We start from the raw sequence: 27,138 nt of genomic DNA on the forward strand, positions 1-27,138 counted from the left end.
AATAAGATTTTTCTCGTGACACATCCCCCTCCAGGCCGAAACCAAATTTTTTTAGTAGTATGGACATCTATATTAATAACCTTTATGTTTCCTGCAGCCGATTTTGATGATATACATAGTTATAAACAAATGAAGATCAAAAAACGGTAAATTTTCGCTTTTTTCTTCTATAACCAAAAAGTTAAGTATTTTAAACAAATTTGAGAGTAAGAAACTCATAAATCGTCTAAAAGATTTCAATATGGCGTTCGCTGAATATGTCTATCCTTATTGGTTGCTTAGAAAATTGCAAAATAAATAATAAATTTTGAGTTTTTATAAATATTCATAACTTCTGTAAAAATTAACTTAGAACCTTCTTATCTCACGAATTGCTGAGACTTCTGGTGCTTAAATTATATTTTAAATTTCAAAGTATTTGGTCAAATAGTTTAAAAGTTATTTAATTTGTTTATCCCAAATTAATTTTTTTTGCAACACTATAAGTCAGAAAATTATGAGGTTACAATAAGACTTCTGACAGTTTATGGAAGAAGAACATTTATACTATTGACTTAATTAAAAAAAATGACAAAAAGTAATTTTAAACAGTGTAAAATTATATTGCAAAAACACATTGAATTTTTTATTTACTTATAAACAATTAGAATAACTTTTTAACCGTTACCCGTAGAAAAATTATTTTTTCATATTTGGAAAGAATGAATTTTTATACACATTTAGAAAGGAAAACAATTGTCCTAGCACAATTAGGGACGAAGTTAGCCCCCCCTTTTTTTAATTTACATGTTTTTGCAAAATAATTTTACAGTATTTAGAATTATTTTTTGTCATTTTTTTTAAATTAAATTAATATTATAAATCTTCTTCTTTCATAAACTATCCAAAGTATTAGTGTAACTTCATCATTTTCTGACTTATAGCGTTGCAAAAAAAATTAATTTGGGATAAACAAATTAAATACCTTTTAAACTATTTGACTGTAAACTAGTTGGCCAAAGATGCAATAAAAAAAGGTGAGATACTAACTCACATCTTATCGACAGATGCAATAAATGACGTCAAAGTTAGAATAAATAAAATATGGAAAAAAGAATGGAAAAATATTACAAGCATGTCAAAAAATTTATATTTTTCTTTACATCAAGAACTTCCTCCGCCACCTGAATACATATTTAAATATAACCAGCCAAAGCAAGATATTTCTACTATCGTCAGATTAAAAACTCGACACGGGAAATATGAGGCACATCTGCACAAATTAGGAATAATTAATTCATCAGTATGTTTTTGTGATAATGTTTCGATTAGAGATTTAAACCATATTTTCTTGGAAGGCAAAATTAACGAGAGATATATAAATCAATTATATTACAATTTACGACAAACACAAGTTCATTTTCCAATTAGTATAGAATATCTACTAAGTTGTCATAAAATGGAAATATTTAAATTACTCATAAACTACTTGAAAGAAACAAATATAATCATTTAAGTGAAATCCGTATAAATATAACAAAACTAATAAATTGAGGTAAAAATAAAATAAAAATCTGTGGCTAACGGACTCGCATCCGGCATTTTTACATAAGTTATGAATATATATAAAAACTCAAAATTTATTATTTATTTTGCAATTTCCTAAGCAACCAATAAGGATAGACAGATTCAGCAAACGCCATATTGAAGTTTTTTATACGATTTATGAGTTTCTCACTCTCAAATTTGTTTAAAATACTTAACTTTTTGGATATAGACGAAAAAAGCGAAAATTTACCGTTTTTTGATCTTTATTTGTTTATAACTATGTATATCATCAAAATCGGCTGCAGGAAACATATAGGTTATTAATATAGACGTCTATACTACTCAAAAAATTTGGTTTCGGCCTGGAGGGGGTTGTGTCACCAACATGATATTTTTTTTCCTTATTTCTCTGAACTATTATGTTAGAAATCATATTTAAATTATAATGCTAAAAGATTATCTTTCGAATAAACTAAATTTCATGTTAATTTAAAAAAAATCATATTTGTTTTAAAAGGTAAAGTTTTGAATCCTAATAGCAACATTAATATAATTGAAAAATATTAAAAATATTACTAAAAGATTTTTAAATTGAAAACTTATTGGTTCATTTCCCTGGTAACACCTCCAAGGCTTCTAAAATTTGCAAGCCAGATGGATGCTGCAGTGACGACAAAGGGAGGGAATTCTAAAAAGTTGCAATTCACAACCCCCGTCTGCAGCTTGGTAAAGTTCCAACGGAAAATGGAACTAGTTACTCTATAGGAGTAATACTAATATAAACTAAAATAAAAATGTATACCATTTTTTATTCAGTTGCAATTCAAAGGCAAAACAGTCTTATTTTTCACTTAGAACAGGGAGTGCAGTCCAGCACTCTGAATAGACGATTTTCGACTCTTATTGGACTCATCATCGGAGGGGCGTAGGCCTGCTGCTCTCTGCTCGAAGTGACCAAACCTTGAAAGCTTATCCCCACGTTGCAACTGACGTGTATGGATTAGGTGACTAGCGTCATCTGGCAATTGAAAGGTAAAGTTTTCAATCCTAATAGCAACACTAATAATATTGAAAAATATTAAAAATATTACTAAAAGATTTTTAAATTGAAAATTTATTGGTCCATTTCCCTGGTAACATCTCCAAGGCTTCTAAAATTTGCAAGCCGCAGCATCACTGCAGCATCCATCTGGCTTGCAAATTTTAGAAGCCTTGGAAGTGTTACCAGGGAAATGAACCAATAAGTTTTCAATTTAAAAATCTTTTAGTAATATTTTTCAATATTATTAATGTTGCTATTAGGATTGAAAACTTTACCTTTCAATTGCCAGATGAAGCTAGTCACCCAATCCATACACGTCAGTTGCAATGCGGGGATAAGCTTTCAAGGTTTGGTCACTTCGAGTCGAGCAGAGAGCAGCAGGCCTACGCCTCTCCGATGATGACTCCAATAAGAGTCAAAAATCGTCGATTCACAGTGCTGGACTGCGCTCCCTGTTCTAAGTGAAAAATAAGATTGTTTTGCCTTCTCATTGCAACTGAATAAAAATGGTATACATTTTTATTTTAGCATATTTGTTTTATTCGATATAAAAGTTCTATAGTTCTAAAAAACACACTTTATAAGTAAAATTGTACTGTTCACTATGTAAAACAAGTGCATTCTTCAAGTGTGACTGCCCTGTAAGGTGCATTTGCATGCTTTCTCCGTATTCGCAGTGTTATCATCGGGCATTTGAATCAAAAATGATATATTATGATAATGTTGAAAGATAAAGTAGAAATAGCACCGTACATTGTTCGGTGCAGCTGGGTCATCAACCGGCTTTTGTCTTTGAACTTACTCATTGTAACACGATGTTTTTACGCATTCGGCAAGAATTTTGAGACGATAATTACATCAAATTGTTTATTTGAATTATTAATATTTACGAGCAACCAATTCCTTTGTTAAATTTAAGCAACATAACATACAGTAAACTGTATATACCAGGGGTGGCCAAACTGCGGCTCGCGAGTAGAGATGCATCAAGTCAACCTAGTTTGGTTTTACTCAACAAAGAAAAGAAGAAAGGTCCCAGATATAAAATTCATTATTAAAATAAAATTAAAATAACAAATGATGATTTAAATCTGAAACCTTTCTTGAAACTACTTTCTGGTAACATCCTTTATCTCTGACTTTTACAAATTTATATGCCAAGAGACGACGAATAAAGGAAGCGAAAAGGCTTCTACAATATGCAATCACATTTCGTCTTACTTGTCTTACTAGGATATTAAGTCTATTAAGACTTAATATCCACACTGTATACTCGCGATACGATATATTTTAATTTTTCTTAGCATTTTTCTCTTAAGTTAAATCAATTAAAGGGTGGTTTGTGGGTGAACGGGATGAGCTCAAAAATAGAAATTATGTCACTTCGGAAGCTCATAAATAACTTGTGATTCTGCCCCAAAGATCGATTCAATATCCTTATTTTTAAGTAGTGAGGGGGGGCTGACTCAACCCCCCCACTAAAATATTAAATTCCTGCCTAGTGTATCAAGCTGAAAATTTTTAATTTGCGGAATATGAAAGTTCATAAATCAGTGCTATTTGTTTTTTTAGTTTTTGCAAGTGGGGGGCAGCTCAACACGGGTTTGTTTTTCAATACTTTACACGTGTAAAAAATATAGTAACAATAGTTTATTTAAAAAATTTAAAAACATTTATGAACAAAAATATGTAAATAAAACCGAAAATTGTCTAGGAAAAGGTCCGAAAGATAGTTTCAGTTCTCAAAATCTGAGTAAAGATAAAGATAAAAGATAAACGGGAAGACGTCTATAAAAACAGTCTAGTCCTACTGAAGACGTCTAGTAGACAGAAACAGCTGTCTAGGATGGTGAATATTCTCTGAATCGAAAGGAAACATAAACTGTCGTTCACTTTTATCTTTTATCTTTATCTTTACTCAGATTTTGAGTATTGAAACTATCTTTCGGACCTTTTCCTAGACGAATAAAACGAAATGCGATTGCATATTGTAGAATCCTTTTCGCTTTCTTTATTCGTCGTCTCTAGGCTTATAAATTGTAAAAGTCAGAGATAAAGGATGTTACCAGAAAGTATTTCCAAGAAATGTTTCAGAATTAAATCATTATTTGTTATTTTAATTTTATTTTAATAATGAATTTTGTATCTGCGACTTTTCTTCTTTTCTCTAAGAGATGTCGCTATAGCGTCTTAAAAGTGGATTTTTAATTATTTTTGAAATTCCACTTAAATACGCAGTTTATTTTCGTCTTGGTTCAGAGGTTTTCACGTAGCCCTACTGAAGACGTCTAGATGCAGAAACAGCTGTCTAGGGATGGTGAATATCCTCTGAATCGAAAGGAAACCTAAACTGTCGTTCACTTTTATCTTTTGAGGTTTGACTTGGAATCTTCAAACATTGAAAACTTCTTCAAACAGTTTGAAGTTTGAATGTCATATTGCGCAACACGTTATTTCTAATTCGAATTGAGTTTCAAAATGAAGGTTGAATGCCATATTGCGCAACACGTTATTTCCAATTCGAATTGAGTTTCAAAACATTAACTACAATTTTAGAAGGAAAGAAAAAGACAAAGAGTCATCCCAAACTAAATGTAGTCAGTGTGTCTGATGAAGTTCCGATTTTGATCTAAACTTGTTTGAACTTTTCCAATCATCTCCAAAAACAAATAGAAACGAAAATTCATGGAGATTCGAAAACGGCAAATACGCAGCTGAAGCACGAACTGACAGTACCAAGGATGTACTAAAGTGGTGGAAACTGCACGAAATTGCCTCAGAGATCACAGAAGGGTAATAGGAACAGGTTTCTATTTGATTTCACTTATAGTATGGTATAGTTAGACCCAAACCCAGACATCCAAAGTGAAAGTTATCCTATAACACCAAATTGTTCTATATGGTCCACATAATGTTCAGAAAAAAGTCACACCATTTTGAGCGTCGGGTTTGGGGGGGGGGGGGGGGAGAGGGGGAAGAAATCTGCAAATTCGTAGTTTTTTAAGTTTTTCGTCAATATTTCTAAAACTAAGCGGTTTAGCATGAACAACCCTCTACACAAAATTGTTCTACATTAAATTTGAAATAAAAAAGGCCCTATGCATAACCCTTCTAAAATGAACGGTTCCAAAGTTACGGAGGTAGTATAGTATAATTGGTACAAAAAAAGGCCTAACCCAGACATCCAAAGTAAAAGTTTTCCTTCAACACCAAATTGTTCTATATGGTCCACATATTGTTCAGTAAAAAGTTACACCATTTTGAGAGTCCGGTTTGAGGGGGAGATGGGGGAGAAGTCGGTAAATTAGTAGTTTTTTTTTAAGTTTTTCGTCAATATTTCTAAAACTATGCTTTAGCGTAAGGAATGTTCTATAGAAAAATATTGTACATAAAATTTAAAACAAAAAAGGTTCTATACATAATTGTTATAAAATCAACGGTTCCAGAGTTACAGAGGGTGAAAAGTGGAGGTTTTCGATACTTTTTATATTTACCGATTTCTCTCCCCTCTCCTCCCCAAACCCGACGCTCAAAATGGTGTGACTTTTTTCTGAACATTATGTGGACCATATAGAACAATTTGGTGTTGGAGGATTATTTTCACTTTGGATGTCTGGGTTTTTGGTACAGTTATATCATAAATATTGCCCAAAAAATATAAAAAGTATCGAAAACTTCGACTTTTCACCCTTCTTAACTCTGGAACCGTTGATTTTATAACAATTATGTATAGAACATATTTTGTTTTAAATTTCATGTACAACATTTTTGTATATAACATTGTTTGCGGTAAAGCATAGTTTTAGAAATATTGACGAAAAACGTAAAAAAACTACTAATTTACCGGTTTCTCTCCCATCTCCCTCCCAAACCGGACGCTCAAAATGGTGTAACTTTTTACTGAACAATATGTGGACCATATAGAACATTTTGGTGTTGGAGGAAAACTTTTACTTTGAATGTTTTGGTTAGGCCTTTTTTGGACCAGTTATACCATACTACCTCCGTAACTTTGGAACCATTCATTTTAGAAAGATTATGCATAGGACCTTTTTTATTTCAAATTTAATGTACAATTTTGTATAGAGGGTTGTTCATACTAAACCGCATAGTTTTAGAAATATTGGCGAAAAACTTAAAAAACTACGAATTTACCGATTTCTCCCCCCTCTCCCCCCCAAACCCGACGCTCAAAACGGTGTGACTTTTTTCTGGACATTGTGTGGACCATATAGAACAATTTGGTGTTGAAGGATAACTTTCACTTTGGATGTCTGGGTTATGCCATCTTTTGGATCAACTATACTATACTATTAATTTGGCAGAATTTTCACGAAGGATTTTGATGTGACAAATTCGAATTATTTATTTTAAAAATGTTTAAAATAATGTATTTTATCGCCAACCGTCACTAAAGTCATTCATTATTGTACTCATTTGCCCTCATTTGCGGCAGTAAAGTAACACTTTATTGTACTGAAAGAAGAATTTTACTTTACCTGCCGCGATTAATCGAGATTGAATGTTAGTGGTCGATGGAAGTAATCGATTATTTATTTGAGTTGACTTACAATTTATTTACTTTAAAATAAAAATGTGTGTACCATTTTTATATATTCGGCTGCAATACGAAGGAAAAACAATCTTACTTTTTAATTAGAATAAGGAGTGCAGCCAGTCCCTTTAACTGCAGTTTTCTGCTCTTATTGGAGCGTCATCAGAAGGAACGTAGGCACTGTTCTCCTTAATCCAATCAAATCGCATCGAAATGTTTTTCCAAATATTGCAGCCAAAATGATGGTAATGGGTGGCTAGCGCCATCTGGCCGTAAAAATACGAAGCAAGTTTTCAATCCTAATAGCAAATAATTAATATTGAAAAATATCAAAAATTACTAAAAGATTTTTAAATTGAAAACTTACTGGTACATCCCCATGTATACGCCTCCAAGACTTCTACAATTTGCAAGTCATATGGATGCTGCAGTAAAGACGATAGGGAAGGAATTCTAAACCTTGCAATTCAAATCCCCCGTCTGCAGCTGGCTAGGAACTGAAAGATGCACCATAGTTACTCTACTGAGTAATAAGAAAATAAAATAAAAATGTGTGTACCATTTTTATATATTCGGCTGCAATACGAAGGAAAAACAATCTTACTTTTTAATTAGAATAAGGAGTGCAGCCAGTCCCTTTAACTGCAGTTTTCTGCTCTTATTGGAGCGTCATCAGAAGGAACGTAGGCACTGTTCTCCTTAATCCAATCAAATCGCATCGAAATGTTTTTCCAAATATTGCAGCCAAAATGATGGTAATGGGTGGCTAGCGCCATCTGGCCGTAAAAATACGAAGCAAGTTTTCAATCCTAATAGCAAATAATTAATATTGAAAAATATCAAAAATTACTAAAAGATTTTTAAATTGAAAACTTACTGGTACATCCCCATGTATACGCCTCCAAGACTTCTACAATTTGCAAGTCATATGGATGCTGCAGTAAAGACGATAGGGAAGGAATTCTAAACCTTGCAATTCAAATCCCCCGTCTGCAGCTGGCTAGGAACTGAAAGATGCACCATAGTTACTCTACTGAGTAATAAGAAAATAAAATAAAAATGTGTGTACCATTTTTATATATTCGGCTGCAATACGAAGGAAAAACAATCTTACTTTTTAATTAGAATAAGGAGTGCAGCCAGTCCCTTTAACTGCAGTTTTCTGCTCTTATTGGAGCGTCATCAGAAGGAACGTAGGCACTGTTCTCCTTAATCCAATCAAATCGCATCGAAATGTTTTTCCAAATATTGCAGCCAAAATGATGGTAATGGGTGGCTAGCGCCATCTGGCCGTAAAAATACGAAGCAAGTTTTCAATCCTAATAGCAAATAATTAATATTGAAAAATATCAAAAATTACTAAAAGATTTTTAAATTGAAAACTTACTGGTACATCCCCATGTATACGCCTCCAAGACTTCTACAATTTGCAAGTCATATGGATGCTGCAGTAAAGACGATAGGGAAGGAATTCTAAACCTTGCAATTCAAATCCCCCGTCTGCAGCTGGCTAGGAACTGAAAGATGCACCATAGTTACTCTACTGAGTAATAAGAAAATAAAATAAAAATGTGTGTACCATTTTTATATATTCGGCTGCAATACGAAGGAAAAACAATCTTACCTTTTAATTAGAATAAGGAGTGCAGCCAGTCCCTTTAACTGCAGTTTTCTGCTCTTATTGGAGCGTCATCAGAAGGAACGTAGGCACTGTTCTCCTTAATGGCGCTGATGGCGCTAGCCACCCATTACCATCATTTTGGCTGCAATATTTGGAAAAACATTTCGATGCGATTTGATTGGATTAAGGAGAACAGTGCCTACGTTCCTTCTGATGACGCTCCAATAAGAGCAGAAAACTGCAGTTAAAGGGACTGGCTGCACTCCTTATTCTAATTAAAAAGTAAGATTGTTTTTCCTTCGTATTGCAGCCGAATATATAAAAATGGTACACACATTTTTATTTTATTTTCTTATTACTCAGTAGAGTAACTATGGTGCATCTTTCAGTTCCTAGCCAGCTGCAGACGGGGGATTTGAATTGCAAGGTTTAGAATTCCTTCCCTATCGTCTTTACTGCAGCATCCATATGACTTGCAAATTGTAGAAGTCTTGGAGGCGTATACATGGGGATGTACCAGTAAGTTTTCAATTTAAAAATCTTTTAGTAATTTTTGATATTTTTCAATATTAATTATTTGCTATTAGGATTGAAAACTTGCTTCGTATTTTTACGGCCAGATGGCGCTAGCCACCCATTACCATCATTTTGGCTGCAATATTTGGAAAAACATTTCGATGCGATTTGATTGGATTAAGGAGAACAGTGCCTTCGTTCCTTCTGATGACGCTCCAATAAGAGCAGAAAACTGCAGTTAAAGGGACTGGCTGCACTCCTTATTCTAATTAAAAAGTAAGATTGTTTTTCCTTCGTATTGCAGCCGAATATATAAAAATGGTACACACATTTTTATTTTATTTTCTTATTACTCAGTAGAGTAACTATGGTGCATCTTTCAGTTCCTAGCCAGCTGCAGACGGGGGATTTGAATTGCAAGGTTTAGAATTCCTTCCCTATCGTCTTTACTGCAGCATCCATATGACTTGCAAATTGTAGAAGTCTTGGAGGCGTATACATGGGGATGTACCAGTAAGTTTTCAATTTAAAAATCTTTTAGTAATTTTTGATATTTTTCAATATTAATTATTTGCTATTAGGATTGAAAACTTGCTTCGTATTATTTACTTTAATTATTAAAAATATTGTACAAAATTTACGTTATTATTAATTAAATTTATGTCAAAAAGTGAAATTCTGTAGTGCTTTGTAATTATTATATTCTTATAAATTAAATCAAAACTTTACCGATGTAGTAATTATTCAATATTGATAACTATCGATTAAAAATCGAAAGCGGCCATCATGCAAAAATCATCTGTAATCACTATCATGAAATTATTATTACGTCTAACATTTAAAAAATTCTTAAATTGTAAATAATTGTAAGTAAGTGTTAAACCAATATCAAATTATTGGCGATAAAATTTTGTATGCACCACATCAGTAAAGACTCTTTATCGAACTCGTCTGTTATTCGCCTCGCTCGCTATACTCGCTTTGCTCGCTATTTAAATAAATGTATTAATTTGTTATAGGTACCTACCTACTTACTATATTTAGACCAGGGCGCATCTGTAAAAATATTAGTACATTTGGACGTTGAGAGGTGACTCAATTTTTTTTGCAGATATTGCTTGAAAATAACCCAAATAATAATATTTGAGTTATCCTCCCTCTCAAAAAGGTGCGGAACATTGTTTAAATAATCAAAATGTCAAAAAATAAAGGAAAAATTTGATTTTTTCTTCGTTTTTTGATTATAACTTTAAAAGTATTCATTTTCGAGAAAAGTTGTATTGACATAAAAGTTGTGTAATTAAATTTCCTATAATATAGAATTGGTTAAAAATTTAAAAAATAGTCACCCTTGTTGCAAAATAGCAATAATTGGGAAAAAACCATACAAAAACAAGTATTCGCATTTTACATTTTTCAACCATTTATGCTACACATAGGACCTTCATATTTCATCCAGAAAAACTTTATGATACAGTAAAACAATACTGTACATTTCATTAAGAGCGTTTCAATAGATTTTGCAAAATAAATTTTGCAATCCAGCTTTCGCAAAAAAATTCATTTTTTCAAAATGTTACAGGACTGAAAATAAAGGACAAAGCAACTTGAAATTTTTTTGCGTATAGAAGTGTACTGTACCTTTTATTTGCTATTTGCAAAATTAAAATCGATTAACTACCACGGCGTCAGGAATTTTTTTAAATAAACATTAATTATTGGTGCTACGCGCAGGACAGCGGATAGTTTGCTCTGATTTTTATTTTTATTGCATTTCGATATAAATAAATAAATTTGTTTATTGCAAAATAAAAACACATACTCTATCTTTGAAATAACACTTTTTTAGCAAAAACTTTATTTGCTCATATATTTTAACTTAGAGAATAAAAGTTTATTATTTTTAAACATATGCAATTGTTTAAACAATATTTCACAAACAATAATAAAATTAGTTTGATTTTTGTGGAATTAAAATATTAAAATACAACAAAATATAGAGTAAGAAAATAATATATTAGATAAATATTGGAAGAAAGTTTGGTGGAAATCAACTTTATGTGAATCAAACACCGCTGTCAAAAAAATTCCTGACGCCGTGGTAATTAATCGATTTTAATTTTGGAAATTGCAAATGAAAGGTACCGTACACTTCTATACGCAAAAAAAATTTCAACTTGCTATCTGCTTTATTTTCAGTCCTGTAACATTTTGAAAAAATGAATTGTTTTTGAGAAAGCTGGATTGCAAAATTTATTTTGCAAAATCTGTTGAACCGATCTTAATGAAATTTACCATATTGTTTTACTGTATCATAGAGTTTTTCTGGGTGAAATATGAAGGTCATAAGTGTAGCATAAATGGTTAAAAAACGTAAAAGGCGAATACTTGTTTTTGTATGGTTTTTTCGCAATTATTGCTATTTTGCAATATTGCTATTTTTGCATTTTTTCAATTTTTAACCAATTCTTCATTGTAGGAAATATAATTACGCAACTTTTATGTCAGTACATCTTTTCTCGGAAATGAATACTTTTAAAGTTATAATCAAAAAACGAAGAAAAATATCGAATTTTTGCTTCATTTTTTGACATTTTGATTATTTAAACAATGTTCCGGACCTTTTTGAGAGGGAGGATAACTCAAATATTATTATTTGAGTTATTTTCAAGAAATTTCTGCAAAAAAAAATTTGAGTCACCTCTCAACGTCCATCTCAAAACAGATGGGCCCTGGACTAATTTAACATAAATATTTTACCTATTTTAGGTATATCTACCAAATAAAATATTTTTCAAACTCGTTCAAACTAGTTTGACAAACAATTTTTCAAACCTATAACCATTATCCAGTTTGATTTGACTTGAATTATTTGTCAGAAGGATTGACTTGAGTTTGTCTTAATTACAAGTCAAACTTAAGTAAATTTCAAATTCAAATTAGGTTAGTCAAATATTCAAGGCAAACTTGTGCAACTCTAATATGTAATTGTATATTCCTAATGTATATTCTAATGTCTGCACCACTCGCTGTAAGTTATCTATAATATAGCTTCACAATTACAATTGCAATTACAATTTTTTGTAAATTGCCGAATACTGAGCGATCTCTCAGATAATCGAGTTGATATCTACTTTCTGTGGTATTTCATTATTTTTCTTCTAATTTTAGTTCTGTTTTTCTGATGAATGTTCTAAAATTCTGTTTTTTTTTTCTTTTGGTAATTATAGTAATTTGATGAATATAATAGACATGAACATATCGAGGGGCAAAGCAAAGTGTATGATTTTTCATAATGATCCTTTAGCGGAAATGTCCCGTGAAAATATAACACCTGCAGCTGTGTAGAGACAGTTAAGAAAAATAAATATAATATGTCAAGAGTACCTACAGAAGGTAAGGTATAAATATACAAAATATGGAACGAAGAATTTTGAAATCTATGAAGAATGGCAACATAGATAGTGGACACAACAATGTCGTTTCTGGCTCTATGTAAAATAAGAATGGAAAACAATACAGTCTGTTCCAACGAAAATTTGACCCCCGAGAAACTCAGAAACCAAAAGCTTCTTCAAAATCTAAAAAAACACGTCAATTTATAATGGGAGGGTGACGAATTTTCACGCAAAATTCATGCCCTCGAATGTGACCCCCTACTGCTCCGCATTGACCCCACTTTTTTTTAATAGAAAGTGTGGTCGAATGGTAGATCATTTGAAAGGTAATTTTTTTCTCTAAACGACACTGTATTTTTTTTTTAATTTACGTAATAAGTTTGATGACAATTTTGGACTTCACAAATTTATTATAAACTAGCTGACCCGGTGAACTTCGTTGCACCTTAGATAATGTGTCATAATTAGATAATGTGTCATAATTAGATAATGTGTCATAATTTTAATTCTAGATCAATTGGTCGAACGCAATTGCTAGAGATCAATAACTCAAAATCCACTGCTCGAAAATGAATTGCTCGAATAAAAAAGAAAATTATATGTTCAAATATTTATTCACAATAATGCAAAATTTGTAGGTATATAAGAGAGGTACATTTAATAGGACAAATTATGTGATATTCCACGTATATAATCGCAGATATTAATTTGTGGTTCATAATATGTAATTGTTTATTAAACGCAATAACCTATCAACACTATCTCTATATCTTCTATGACCATTTTGAGGTTGTTTGCCACTTTATGGATACTCGTTCTCAGAGGCATCTTTCAGTGCATCACAGTTTTTCGATTTCTTTCTAACGCATTAAGTTGGAAGTGACAGAAAAAAGGGTACGTTCGTGATCACAGTTTGTTATAACAATTATTCTAATTGTTGATAGATGGCGCTATAATCGAACAAAAAATGATTTACGAATAGAAAAAGAAAATTCCATTTTATAAATGCAATAAACACAATTGATTTGTTTTTATACCAAATTGCAAGTTAAAGGGTTAAACTGCAATACCTTTTTCATATTTGGCTGATTACGATTCTGACAACTGTCACAATTAACTTAAATGTCAGATTATAATAAATGTTATTATCACGGACCTTTTTTGCGGTCACTTGTGACATACTGAAAAATGCCTCTGAGAAGGACCACACTGTTCAATTTTTAGTTCATTTAATTTTTGTTCTTGTTCTAGAGCGGAAATAAATTTCTGCCCTTATTTTCTTATATTTCCAAAGCTCAATCATATTTAAGATTTATAATAAAGATGTTTTCAGCATAAATTAATATACGATTATACACGTGGAATATCATATAATTTGTTCTATTATACTATCTTTCTTATGTCTATATTTTCTACTATTGTGAATAAATATTTTAGATATTCTTTTTTATTCGAGCAATTGACTTCGAGTAAATGTGGCCTTTCGGCAGTTGCTTTTCTCTTTAATAATTGTATAAACTCTAAAAAACGTAGGTGTTCTACAAAATATTTTATAGAAAAATTTTTTGATCAACAATAAATAGCCTTTGATTTTATGCTTCTGTATTTTGGTAAAATTTTAAAAGCATTAAGAAGAGTAAACTGACGGACGGACCTATTGAGACAGAGAGAGAAGTGTTCTTGCGCCAGTTTTTTGCGAATGAATTTTGATTACTATACCAGAGATACGCCTCCACCAAAAGCATCCGCCAAAATTTTGATTATACCAGATATGCGCCTCCGACAAAATTTTGATTATTATACCAGAGACATGGTACTTCGGCAAAATTTTGAAATATTTTTTGTACATTAAAAATAGTAATCGAAAAATTAAAACTTCATAATTTCACGGGTGTTAGTACAATTTTCGCTCATTCTTCTCGTGTGCTTAATGTCGTCTCTCGTGCTCTCGTGTTGTTCTACGGGCTCGTTTTGTTATCTAGGAAACTAATTGAGCTAGAGAGACGATTTATATACCGTTGGATAGCGAATTCAGCAAGGAGTCTAATTGCCAAATTTCATAAAAATCGGCAAAGTAGTTTCGGAGCAGTATGACAACAAACACTGCGAAAGAGAATTTTGTATAATATATAGATGTATAAATATTTAAATGGCTATTAAAAAATAACGGTTGAAGATAAAAAAGTGAAAATTTAGGATTGTATGTACATTTTGGTTCTACATCGTATAAAATTAAGAAAAAAAAATTTGGCCAAATAAATTTAAAAAAAATTCGGGGGGGCAAGCCCCCTTTTCACTTAGGTAGACCGTACCACTTCAGAAACCATCCCGGCTTCATGCACAACAACTTTGATTAAGGTCATCATACGATCAAATGCATAGTTTGCGAGTCTATACGGAACATACATACATACATACATACATACAAACATTCATTTTTATTTATATAGAAGAGGTAATATTTAGACGGCTATTAAAAATTAACGGTTGGAGATAAAAAAGTGAAAATTTAGGATTGTGTGTATCTTTAGCTTCTTCATCATATAAAATTAAGAAAAATCGGTTTGTCGAAAAATAAAAAAAATATGTTAGGGGGGCCAAAGCCCCTTTATCACGTACGGACATGAAATATAGATAACAACCTACTCCCTGTCCAGTCGAGTCTAATTGCCAAATTTCATAAAAATCGGCAAAGTAGTTTCGGAGCAGTATGACAACAAACACTGCGAAAGAGAATTTTGTATATATAGATGTATAAATATTTAAATGGCTATTAAAAAATAACGGTTGAAGATAAAAAAGTGAAAATTTAGGATTGTATGTACATTTTGGTTCTACATCGTATAAAATTAAGAAAAAAAAATTTGGCCAAATAAATTTAAAAAAAATTCGGGGGGGCAAGCCCCCTTTTCACTTAGGTAGACCGTACCACTTCAGAAACCATCCCGGCTTCATGCACAACAACTTTGATTAAGGTCATCATACGATCAAATGCATAGTTTGCGAGTCTATACGGAACATACATACATACATACATACATACAAACATTCATTTTTATTTATATAGAAGAGGTAATATTTAGACGGCTATTAAAAATTAACGGTTGGAGATAAAAAAGTGAAAATTTAGGATTGTGTGTATCTTTAGCTTCTTCATCATATAAAATTAAGAAAAATCGGTTTGTCGAAAAATAAAAAAAATATGTTAGGGGGGCCAAAGCCCCTTTATCACGTACGGACATGAAATATAGATAACAACCTACTCCCTGTCCAGTCGAGTCTAATTGCCAAATTTCATAAAAATCGGCAAAGTAGTTTCGGAGCAGTATGACAACAAACACTGCGAAAGAGAATTTTGTATATATAGATGTATAAATATTTAAATGGCTATTAAAAAATAACGGTTGAAGATAAAAAAGTGAAAATTTAGGATTGTATGTACATTTTGGTTCTACATCGTATAAAATTAAGAAAAAAAAATTTGGCCAAATAAATTTAAAAAAAATTCGGGGGGCAAGCCCCCTTTTCACTTAGGTAGACCGTACCACTTCAGAAACCATCCCGGCTTCATGCACAACAACTTTGATTAAGGTCATCATACGATCAAATGCATAGTTTGCGAGTCTATACGGAACATACATACATACATACATACATACAAACATTCATTTTTATTTATATAGATTAGTTAAATCCAAAATTATATTTAAAGTTATTCAGCAAATTAAAAAAAAATTGAGGGTCATTTAGAGAAAAAAAAATACCTTTCATATGATGTGTCACTCGACTACACTTGCTCATTAAAAAAACTATGGGTTGATGCTGGGCAGTATGGGGTGACATTTGATGGCGTAATTTTGCATAAAAATGTCCCCCTTTCAATACAAATTGACATGTTTTTTTAAATTTTGAAGAAATCTGAGTTTCTGGGGAGGAGGTCAAATTTTCGTTGGAACACTCTGTATATTAGAGCTAAAAGTACTTCATAATTATAATACTTTATAATAAAAATTATAGATGCCCAAACAGTGTTTTTCTGATAACCTTTTACTAGACTAATACTAGAATTGGTAAGTATTTTTGGAGGACTGGGTTGAGGGGCGTCGTAAAAAATGGCAAAGTTTCAAGGGCGTCGCAGTACAAATATGTTTGGGTAGCGCTGGACTAGACCATAGATCTAAAATCTAAATGATGAAAAACTTTTTAAAAAGAAAAAAATTATAAAATACCCAACTTTACTGTTTACTCAAAATACATTTATTACTTAATATAATTTACTTCTCACTGTACGTAAAACTTATTTATAAATTCTTGATTGTTGTCGAGATGTTTAATTCTATAATAAATATTATCTGGTATGTCGGTCGTGTACTGGTTGTTTAATCTACCTACAACCTACTATGAAATCGACATCGACAACAATTCGTTATGTTCGATGTTATTTTTGGTGTTCAATGCCAAGAAGACTTGCCAAAAAATGTTTGCGGCCAAAGGGCAACGACATGTTGGTTGTAAATTCAACGGAAAAGGTGTCATTGCACAACGATATCGGCGAAAATTGATTCGATTGTTAGGCACCGCGATTATAGTTTTGAAATCACGTATGTTGTCCACTGGGTTAAAAGTTCCGTGAGGTTGCAAACGAGAAGAGAAATAAAGTTAGTTTTATAACTAAATGCCTTTTAGCTTTTAAGACTTAATATTGAGAAAATTCTAATCCAAAAGGCCTTTAGTACCAATTCCCGTAGATTTTTTGTTGACATTCCAGAACCATTCTGGAACTCGAACCAGTCCTGTAGGTACTAAATGACTGCAACTCATTTACAAAATCTCCAAATCTCCAATCACAACCATAAGATGAGATCCGCACACAGTATAATGGTTGGACGAACTAGATCTCTGAAGTATTTGAACAGCATATCACCAAAAAGTGCCATCCTGGAACATGATGTTAAGACTCCATTTGTATAACAGGAACAAATATTGATATATTGAATTATTAAAGCTTCCATTCTAGGACTTCTTCACTTGCCTTCTCTGTTTCGAAGTATGGCTATCATCATTGCTATTTCGATCTTGGATACAGCTGCACGGAAGAGTTGATTGGAGTTCCATTCAACTTTGAGTTTCCATCATCCAAACCACTCTCTTAAATTGTGCAGCCAGAGCCAAGACACCTTCATAGAAAAATCTTCATGTCTTTGTCTCTTAACTATTTTATTTTACAAAGGCCTTCCCATGAGCTCTCTCTTCTCTGATTGTCTTGTAAATTAGTGGAATAATATTATTTTCCCAATCTTTTGGGATTTTATTTTGCTTCATGATCCAGAACCAATGTATGGCTTCCTCATTTCTGGTTCTATCCCATCTTCCCCCCCCCCCCCCAGCTTTTCCGTTTTTAAGTTTTTAATTCTTTTTGTTGCTTCCATGACTTCTTCTTGATCTATACTCCATGGCTTGTTCTCTTTTTCCCATAAGCTTGATTTGTCATTTTAGTTCGTGCTTGTGTTTTCGTCTTTAAATTTACAGGTGGCATACTCTTTCCAGAATTTTACCATTTCGTGTCCGTGGTTTATATTGTATCTTGTTATTTCCATCTTTTATATCATATGTTTCTGTTACTTTTTGCCCTCTTAATGTTTTGATCTTATTCCAAAAGGATCTACTGTCATCATTATATCCTGCATTCAAGCTGTTCCCAAATTCTCCCCTTGCTTTTTGTTTCGCATCTCTTACTGCCTTTTTATAAATTTTGTTTTTATTATTGTTTAGTTCCTTGGATCTTCTGTTTGTACGTATCTTTTCTGTTTCTTTTTTCTCATTGATAGCTGCTTTTACTCGGTTTTTCCACCATTTGGTTCGTTTTGGGTTTTTCATTACTTTTCTTAATTCCACGGGATTCTTTTGGTTAGTATATTACTTTTTTTTTATTAATCTAGTGAGCCCTATTTTTTAAACCTTTTGTATTTTATTTTGGTAGATATGCCTTTATATTATCTCTCTTTTGGGCATCACCTTTACAGGTCTGTTCCTTGAGTTTTGCTGGTTTCCAAATACTGTATATTTTTATTCCTATAAATCTTCCTCTCCATTTTTGTTTAGGTTTATTGTATTGGTTATTTCCTTTACTTTGTTCTGTAGAAGTTCGATATTTTCGTTATTATTTTCTTTTATTTCATCAAATATTATATATTTACATATATTATAATATTTTATATATTCTTTTCCTTACTTCGTTTTCCCATTTTCAATTCCTTTCTCTGTGCATTCACTTCTTCATTTCTTTTCTAAAGTTGTAGATTATTATTTGATATTTGATCTAGTTTGTCTTCAACTCTGGAGCTCTTTCTTCCGTTTGTTTTAGACAATGTAGAATGTCCTCCATTTTGAGCTACCATTAGCGATAAAAGTTTTGCCCTAGGTAAACCCTTCTGAGGAATCGTGCTTCTTCCAAGGGACTCGTGTGAGTTTCTTTATTTTATTGAAGTATGTATCTGTATTTTTTAATGTAGAGTTCTCGTTTGGACTATTGATGCAATAGAAGGATAATAAGTTACTCACTGGATGTCATTAACGTAAATTTGAGATAATATTTGGTATAAAAATTGCTTCAATATCTTTGCATAGTATCTTCTTAAAAAAGCTGTAGGTTTTCAAATTCACTCATTTTGTCAGTCTTTACTAATTTTGTTAGGCAATATATATGTATGTTTATTTTTATGTTTAAATATGGAGGAAACTAGTACTTTACAAAAAATAATGTGTAATAATAATGTTATCTGTATCTATTTATATGCACCGGTATATTAGGCGTCACGCACTTCCAGTAGGATCTATAGAGAAGTATCACCAAGCCGCAAGCCCTTATCTCTTGCCCTACTGCTCGTGCAGTAATGCGGATTCGTTTAGAATTTTAAACTACTACGTTAGCCCTTTTTATTTTTCTGTACCAGGCCAGAATACAAACTGTCCAGCTAGGCAATCTGACCGACAATATATCTATCAGATTTATTTTAATAAATTATGGGTATATAAGCATTTTTCTCAAATTTTGTATAATTATTAATATTAAATACATACTAACATAGATGTTTCTTTTGCAGGCTACCTCGAAAAGCATGACAAATTTTCGTCGTGCTTCCTTAACTAAACATCGCAGTTTTCCGGTAAATTTCGGCTGAAACGGATCGGTTCGAAGTTACTAAATTGAAGATCTAATTTTAACTATAAAGTTAAATATGGCAACCACGGCTCGTAGAAGAGACCCTGATGATGATATCGCTGCCATTGCAAAACAGATTTCTGATCAGGCTGAAGCTATTTACCAAAATTGGAAGTCCAGGGGTTTGGGACCGGCTGACCTTTTGACCTGCCATGCTGCTGGAGATACCACAAAGTTGGGGTAAGTGTTCATTTTATTAAGATTTAGTAAGACAAGAAAAAAGTCATATGACAAAACAAATATTTGATGGATTTTTATCCCTTTTCTGCAGTGGAGGTGGTAGTTAGTGTCAAAGTTTTTCCTAAGACCTTCCTTAACCTAGATTGGAAAAATCTACCTTTGTTTCCAGTCGATTTGTTATCATTATTGTGAATATCTTGTAGAAGGGGTTTAACAGGTTTATGGTTCGGTAATTCTCGAGTGTTGCATAGCCCTTTTCATGTAGTAAAATGGTAAGTTCACTGTGCCATCTTGTAGATGTTTCACTGTGGTGCAGACTTAAGTTGAACAGTTCGTTTATATTCTCTAAAATGCTGCTTCCTCTAAATTCTCTGAGTTCTATAACGATATTATCTTCTCCCGGAGCTTTATTTCTTTTCCTTTTCTTCAGTGCGTTCCATTTATTATTTCTTATGTTGATATATCAGGAATCAATTCCAATCCTTTATTGACTATCTTTTTTCTGGATCTTCTAACTTTTCTGTTAGTTGCTGATCATGCTTTGGTTGACTTCTGTATAATCCTGTTAGAAATCCTCGACTACCCTTGGTAAATTCATCTCTGTTGGTGATAATATTTTCACCTTTATTCTTTAATTTCGTTATTTCTTTTTTACCATTTGTTAACTTTCTCCCTAGAACTTTGAGTCTGTTGTTATCTTGAATAGTTTGTTGAATTCATTCAATTTTATGTTTTCGGTTGCCCGTCCTAATAGATTTCTATTACTTTGCATTTTTCTCCTCTCTTCCATTAATGTTTGTGTTTAGGGGCTTATTCTTTTTTTATGTGATTTCTTTTATCAGTGTATCTTCTGACTTTCCTATATAGCTTCCCTTATAATGTCGGTCATTCAGGCTGTTGACATTTAGGTCTGTATTCTTATTACTTTTGAGAATGCTGTTTATGTACTGTCAAATGCATTTAGATTATCAGGCTCTGTCCAGGTAGATGTAGACTTCTTTTTGGTCATGCGGAATCTCTCTTTCCCAAGGTCTATTTCTATCGAGACATATCATTTTGTGGTAGCTACTTGTTGAAAACGGGTTGACTGTAACACCTTTTGTCAGTTGTTAGTGATCATAAAATCGATCTCGATCCTAGTACTGTTTACTTGAAATAGATTTTTTTCCAACAGGAAACTAAGTAGTTTTACGCTCGTTCCTGTTTCCCATAAAAGATTTCTCAGTGATGTTTCTGTATCATCTGCCTTTCTCCCTGTTTTAGCTTTAAAGTTACAACACATGGTATAGTAGGTTATTGTAGGGTTTAGGGCTAGTCTAATGGTATAATTCTTTTATTTCATAAACCGCATGACCACTTGTTGGGGCATATACTTGTACGATTTTTAAAGTATGATAGCGGTTTAGATGGGTAAACTGCTGATGCTTTGATGGAGAGATTCCCAGCATCACCCAATGGATGAATATGCCTCAGGTTCACAGTTTACTTTAATCGTTATCGACACCCACTTCATCTTTCCTCGTCGCTAAAGGCATACGTTGGTAGATTATTTAAATATATTTACCAACCATTCGGCGAGTTTTGATTCAGTTCAGTCTTCTTACAAAGCCTCTTTGATAACGGGTAAACCTAGAAACACGTGTCAAATGATGGTAAGAGACTCGAATTGAATCAAAACGAAACTGTCTAATTTTTATTTGGTTTCTCGGTATACTCGATGCAGAGTACAAAATAATAGCGGTTTAAATGGGTAAACCGCTGATGTTTTAGTGGAATAGATTCCTATCATCGCCCGATGGCATGGATATGCCTCAGATATACAGTTTACTTTAATCGTTATCGACACTTACTTCATCTCTCCTCGTTAGGGGTCGCTAAAGGCATACGTTAATAGAATATTTAAATATATTTACTAACCGGTGTGTTTTGATTCAGTTCAGTCTTCTTACAAAGCCTCTTTGATAACTGGTAAACCCAGAAACACGTGTGAGAGGATGGTAAGAGATTCGAATTGAATCAAGACGAAACCGTCTATTTTTATTTTTAAAGTACATAAAATATTATCCCTCCGAATACCTCTTACTAATTTATAAAATTATATTTATAATGGTTTGACACTTCTAGTTTATTCGTGTCAAATGTTCATTACCACTTCGTATACATACACCGGAAAACACTTTTCTGCTATTAGTTTCTTTATCATAATAATAGCAAAGAATCCTTCGTTAAACCTATACCAGTTCACTTTCCGTACGCTTTGGCTTTCGTTAGTCACCAGAAATGCATTAAAAAGATATTTCCTCAACGTCACTACTTAAAGGGCTGTAGAAAAGTATATAAACTCAATTAAGCTTTAGTTAAGGCCTGAAAAGGGTTCGTTGCTATTTCAAAAGGGTCAAAGGACCTGGGAGGGAGGTGGGTTTTCATTCCTAGAAGTAGCAAATGTGGAGTTATTAAATAACTTTCTGAACCGCAATTTTTATAGGAAACTTTGATGTAGGGGTTTTATTCACTTACACTAATTTTATCTACATATGTATACGAGATTGAAATTTTCGAATAAATTGAAAGCTAGATTTTTCTTAGTAAGTATATATACATATCTTACATATGTGTTTCTTTACGATATTTTGTGGGTTGTTGGTAAGCAGATTTAGGAACTTTGAAATGTGCTTAACATGCTCTTTGATAACTAGATTTTTCTTGTATATATGCTCATTATTATATACATTCTATGAAATTTGTTTTTGTTATCGTGTATATTTAGGCTCCATAATTTGCCGAATATTTGTCTAGCCAACTGTTAAATTTGTGCTCCCTGCTACTAACCAGTATTACTGATATCCGGTACTGCTGATAATTACTTTCGGTCTGTAGTAGTTGACTGTCTTTTATTATATTACGGTTATTTTCTTGTCAAAATGCAAGGATTGTTACATAAATGGTAACGAAGATAAGTAAAAAATCAGACTGTATTATTCAAAATCATTTTGATAAACATTTTAAATTCTCCTTCTTTTTCAAGTGCGGTTTCCATCAGTGGAGGTTAGAAATACTTTCGATGAATTATATACTGAGTGTTATACTGTTCTCAGGAATGTACTTCAATCAGTGTTGACAGACATGTTGACAGTGCTTCTCATGGTGGCATAATTTGTAAGCCGTCCACACTGGCGATAAATTCAGTTCTTTTTCTTCACCATATTTTCTTACCTTAGTAATGAAATCCACCTCTTCTTTTCAACCAGATGCTTTGGAAACCCACAGAATCTAATATCTCTCTTTCATAATAGTGTTTACACTTCGGGGCAAAGCACATTACCATTTTTACAATCATAATATAATAGTTCCTAACTTTTGCTTGGTGAATGTCACAAAAAACTAACACTATACTTAAAGCAGAAACAGCAGCGGAGGAAGCAAAATTTCAACTTTATAGAGATTAAAATAGGCTTGAGATTGGACAAATATTGGCTTTTTAACCTTTGTTTACAAAGTGATAATAACAATATGACAGTCGTGACATCACACTTAGCCTTAAAATCGCTTCGTATTTTTCTATATTTAAACTACTATTTTTATGTATATCAGACATTGTTTAACATATAGAGAATTTATAGAAAATTTCTATATTAATGTATTGATACATGAGCACAAAATTAATAGTAAAATTTTAAATAATCTCTTGTTTTTATAAATCACACTTAAAGCATACACATAAGATCGTCCTCTGCGACGTCAGAATGTACCACGTGACCTATATCATAGTTAACGCTCCCAGCGGATAGAGTCCTGGTCCTGTCCTATCACAGATGTTCTACAGTTAGTCAGTGTTCTTTAGAGCACTGCCTGCTTCCTGGTCCCTGCGGACCTCCAGTTTTCCGTCTATGATTAGTTTTGGGATATATTTGTCTAGTGTCGACAGATATGTCCTAAATATGCGGTCCTTCTCATCTTGATTAAAGTAAATATTCCTTCATTTTTCCCATTCTTCTCAAAACTTAACTTAGACGGTTCATTGTACCTACTACCAAGCCACTATTTTATACAGCATGACAGAGGACATGTATAATTTAAGCCTGGTTGTTATTCTGAGGCTGCACTCGCTTATCAAAGGCTTTATCTTGGGGAAAGTTGCTCTTGCCGTTTCTGCCTGGATCTTATCTTTAGGTGTGAGTCTAGGTTGTACATATTGGCATCCGTAGATAGTTATGGTTTTCTGTAACGATGGTCTTGCTTTTAGTCGTGTTAATTTTCAGGCTGGGATCGCCTTCTCTGGTTAGCCTGTTTAGTTGGAGTTGGAGGTCTTCTGCGTTATCTGTTAAAATCTGCTAAAACCCATTCTTATATAGGTATCGCTTTTTTGATGTATTCTGCGGAGTATGATTTTTAGGTATAATTTTCAGGTTTGGTTCACCAGATTATATTAGTATTAGACTTTGTCGGGAAAGCTATAAAAATCGATTTTAGCTAATCTTTCAGTGTCGCCCCTGCTTACATTATAATACTATTTTTACACTTTGCACTGTCGGATCCATAAAGTGCAAATATTGACTCATCAATAAAAATAATATTAGCCCAGTCGTTAATATCCCAATTGACATCATCATCCAGCCTCAAAAGTCCAGTGCTGAACATAGGCCTCCTCCCCTCGTTTCAACCCCATCTATCCTGCGCCGCTCTCATCCAGTTTTTATTTACCTTTCTTAAGTCGTCAGTCCATCTTGTAGGCGGTCGACCGACGCTTCTCTTGTCTTCTCTTGGCCTCCATTCTAATAACCTCTTCGTCCATCGCCCATCTGTCATTCTGGTTATGTGTCCTGCCCATCTCAACTTCAACCTGGCTATCCTCTCGATGACGTCAGTCACCTTTGTTCTTCTCCTGATTTCTTCGTTTCTGATTTTGTCTCGCAGAGTTATTCCCAACATTGACCGCTCCATTCTTCTCTGCGTGACTCTGTTTGGTAGCCGAGGCTTTAGTTAAGGTAAGTGTTTCTGATCCGTACGTCAAGACTGGGAGGACGCACTGGTCAAATACCTTTCTCTTTCGGCATGTGGGCAACTCACTTTTAAAAGTTTCTCTCAGTTTTCCAAATGCTGCCCATCCAAGACCTATTCTTCTCTTCAGTTCGTGAGTCTGGTTATCCCTGCCAATCGTAATTTCATGTCCCAGGTATTTATATCTATCTACGAGTTCTATTTCCTCCCCAACAATACGGATGTTCTGGTTGGGTACCAAATTTGTCATTATTTTGTTTTGTTTTTTTTTATATTTAAACCTACATTGTCTGTAGCCACAACGACTTCTTGTACCATCTCTCTTGCCATACCTAGATCCTCAGCTACTATGACTATATCATCGGAGAAGCGTAAGTTGTTTAGGTATTCTCCATCTATTTTTATTCCCTTTGTCATCCAATCCAAACTCTTGAAAGCATGTTCTAAGACCGTATTAAAAAGTTTAGGTGACATTGGGTCTCCTTGTCTAACCCCCCGTTCTATTTTTATGCGATTACTGTTATTGTCCTTTTCATGAGCATTTTTCAGTGCGTAACAAATGATAGGAAAAAGGGTTAGTCCGTGATAATACACATTTATGACATTTATTCTAACATGACATTTTAGTTAAATCTGACAGTTGTCACATTTTATTTTCAATTTGGAATAAAAACAAATCAAATGTGTTTCTTGCATTTATAAAATGGTATTTTCTTTGATTTGTATAGTCTTATAAATTATACAGATTATATTTGTAATATTATTATCTAATTAAAAAAAAATTATTTTTTTTATTATGGCGCCATCTATCGACAACTAGAATAACTAGAATAAATGTTATTAAATGTCACCGACGAAATGTAATCACCGACGTGCGTTTTTTCTGTCACATACAATTTAATGCGTTAGAAAGAAATCGAAAAACTGTGACGCACTGAAAGATGATCATGAGAAAAAGAATAGTATGTAATTTGACAGTGGTTGTTGCCTGTAAGTATATTTTGTGTAATAATTTTGTATACCTATAATCTAGCCTGCATTCTTTAAGCGCCTGTAATATTTTGTTAAGCTCTCTGTGTCAAAGGATTTATGAAAATCGATAAAAACTAGAACTAGAGGTTTATTGTATTCCACTATTTTCTCTATTAGGGTTTTTATACTTTGTAGATGGTCATTTGTTCCGTAACTTTTTTGGAATCCTGCCTGTTCTCTTGGTTGATAAGTCTCTAACTTTCTTTCCATTCTCTTAACTATTATTCGCGTAAATAACTTATATAAATGGCTGAGGAGGCTAATCGGTCTGTAATTCTCTAAATTGGCTTTGTCTCCTGCTTTGTGTATTAGAATCATAGTAGCGTTGTTCCAGTCTGTTGGAATATTGGCGTTGTGAAGGCAGGTATTGAAAAGTAGTTTAATTTTTTCAAGTAGTATATTTCCTCCAATTTTTAGTGCTTCTGATACTATTCCATCTTCGCCTGGGGTTCGATTATTTTTCATTTTCTTCAGAGCCTCTTTGATTTCTGATGTTGTTATATCGGGCATTAAATCTGATCCTTGATTTAATACCCCAGTTTTTACTGTAATTGGAGGTTGCATATTGTCATCTTTTTTTCTTGATTTGTATAACTCTGTGTAGAACTCTTCGACTATTGTTAATATTTCATCTCTGTTTGTAGTTTCTTTTCCAGTTCTGTTTCTTAGTTTGTTGATTTCTATTTTTCCTTTTTGTACGCTTTTCTTCAAAACTTTCATGTTCTTATTTTGCTCTATTTCTCGTTTTGTTTTTTTCTACATTGTAGTTTCTTATGTCTTTTCTTATTGCCTTTGTGATCTTATTTATTTGATTTAGCGCTTCTTTTCTGGAACTGGTATCTCCTTTCATCTGTCGTCTTAGTTCTATAAGTGTTTGAGTAGGTTGACTTAGTTTTTCATCTTTTTGGTTTGTTGGACAATACTTACTTAGTTTGAGCCTGTTGTATTGTGATGATTATTTGTTTATTCAATATATTAATGTCTGTGGTTCTGGTGCAAAACTTAAACGTGTTATAATCTTGTGTCTTAAACGTGTCTTAATCTGTT

The 27,138-nt window shown here is 32.8% G+C and overlaps 1 protein-coding gene across 4 annotated transcripts in view; it reads left to right on the forward strand.

The window, feature by feature from the left end:
- The window catches only part of LOC114339183 (serine/threonine-protein phosphatase 2A regulatory subunit B'' subunit alpha-like), a 364,499-nt gene that overhangs the window by 97,625 nt on the left and 239,736 nt on the right, over nucleotides 1-27,138 (forward strand). For all 4 annotated transcript variants that reach the window (XM_050655879.1, XM_050655881.1, XM_050655878.1 and 1 more), the window contains one exon: nucleotides 19,763-20,061. In XM_050655879.1, coding sequence (XP_050511836.1) covers nucleotides 19,898-20,061 — 164 coding nt within the window. In that variant the 5' untranslated portion in view covers nucleotides 19,763-19,897. The remainder of the gene's footprint in view (nucleotides 1-19,762; nucleotides 20,062-27,138) is intronic.

Source organism: Diabrotica virgifera, chromosome 7 (genome assembly GCF_917563875.1).
Source record: "Diabrotica virgifera virgifera chromosome 7, PGI_DIABVI_V3a".
Lineage (NCBI taxonomy): Eukaryota > Metazoa > Arthropoda > Insecta > Coleoptera > Chrysomelidae > Diabrotica > Diabrotica virgifera.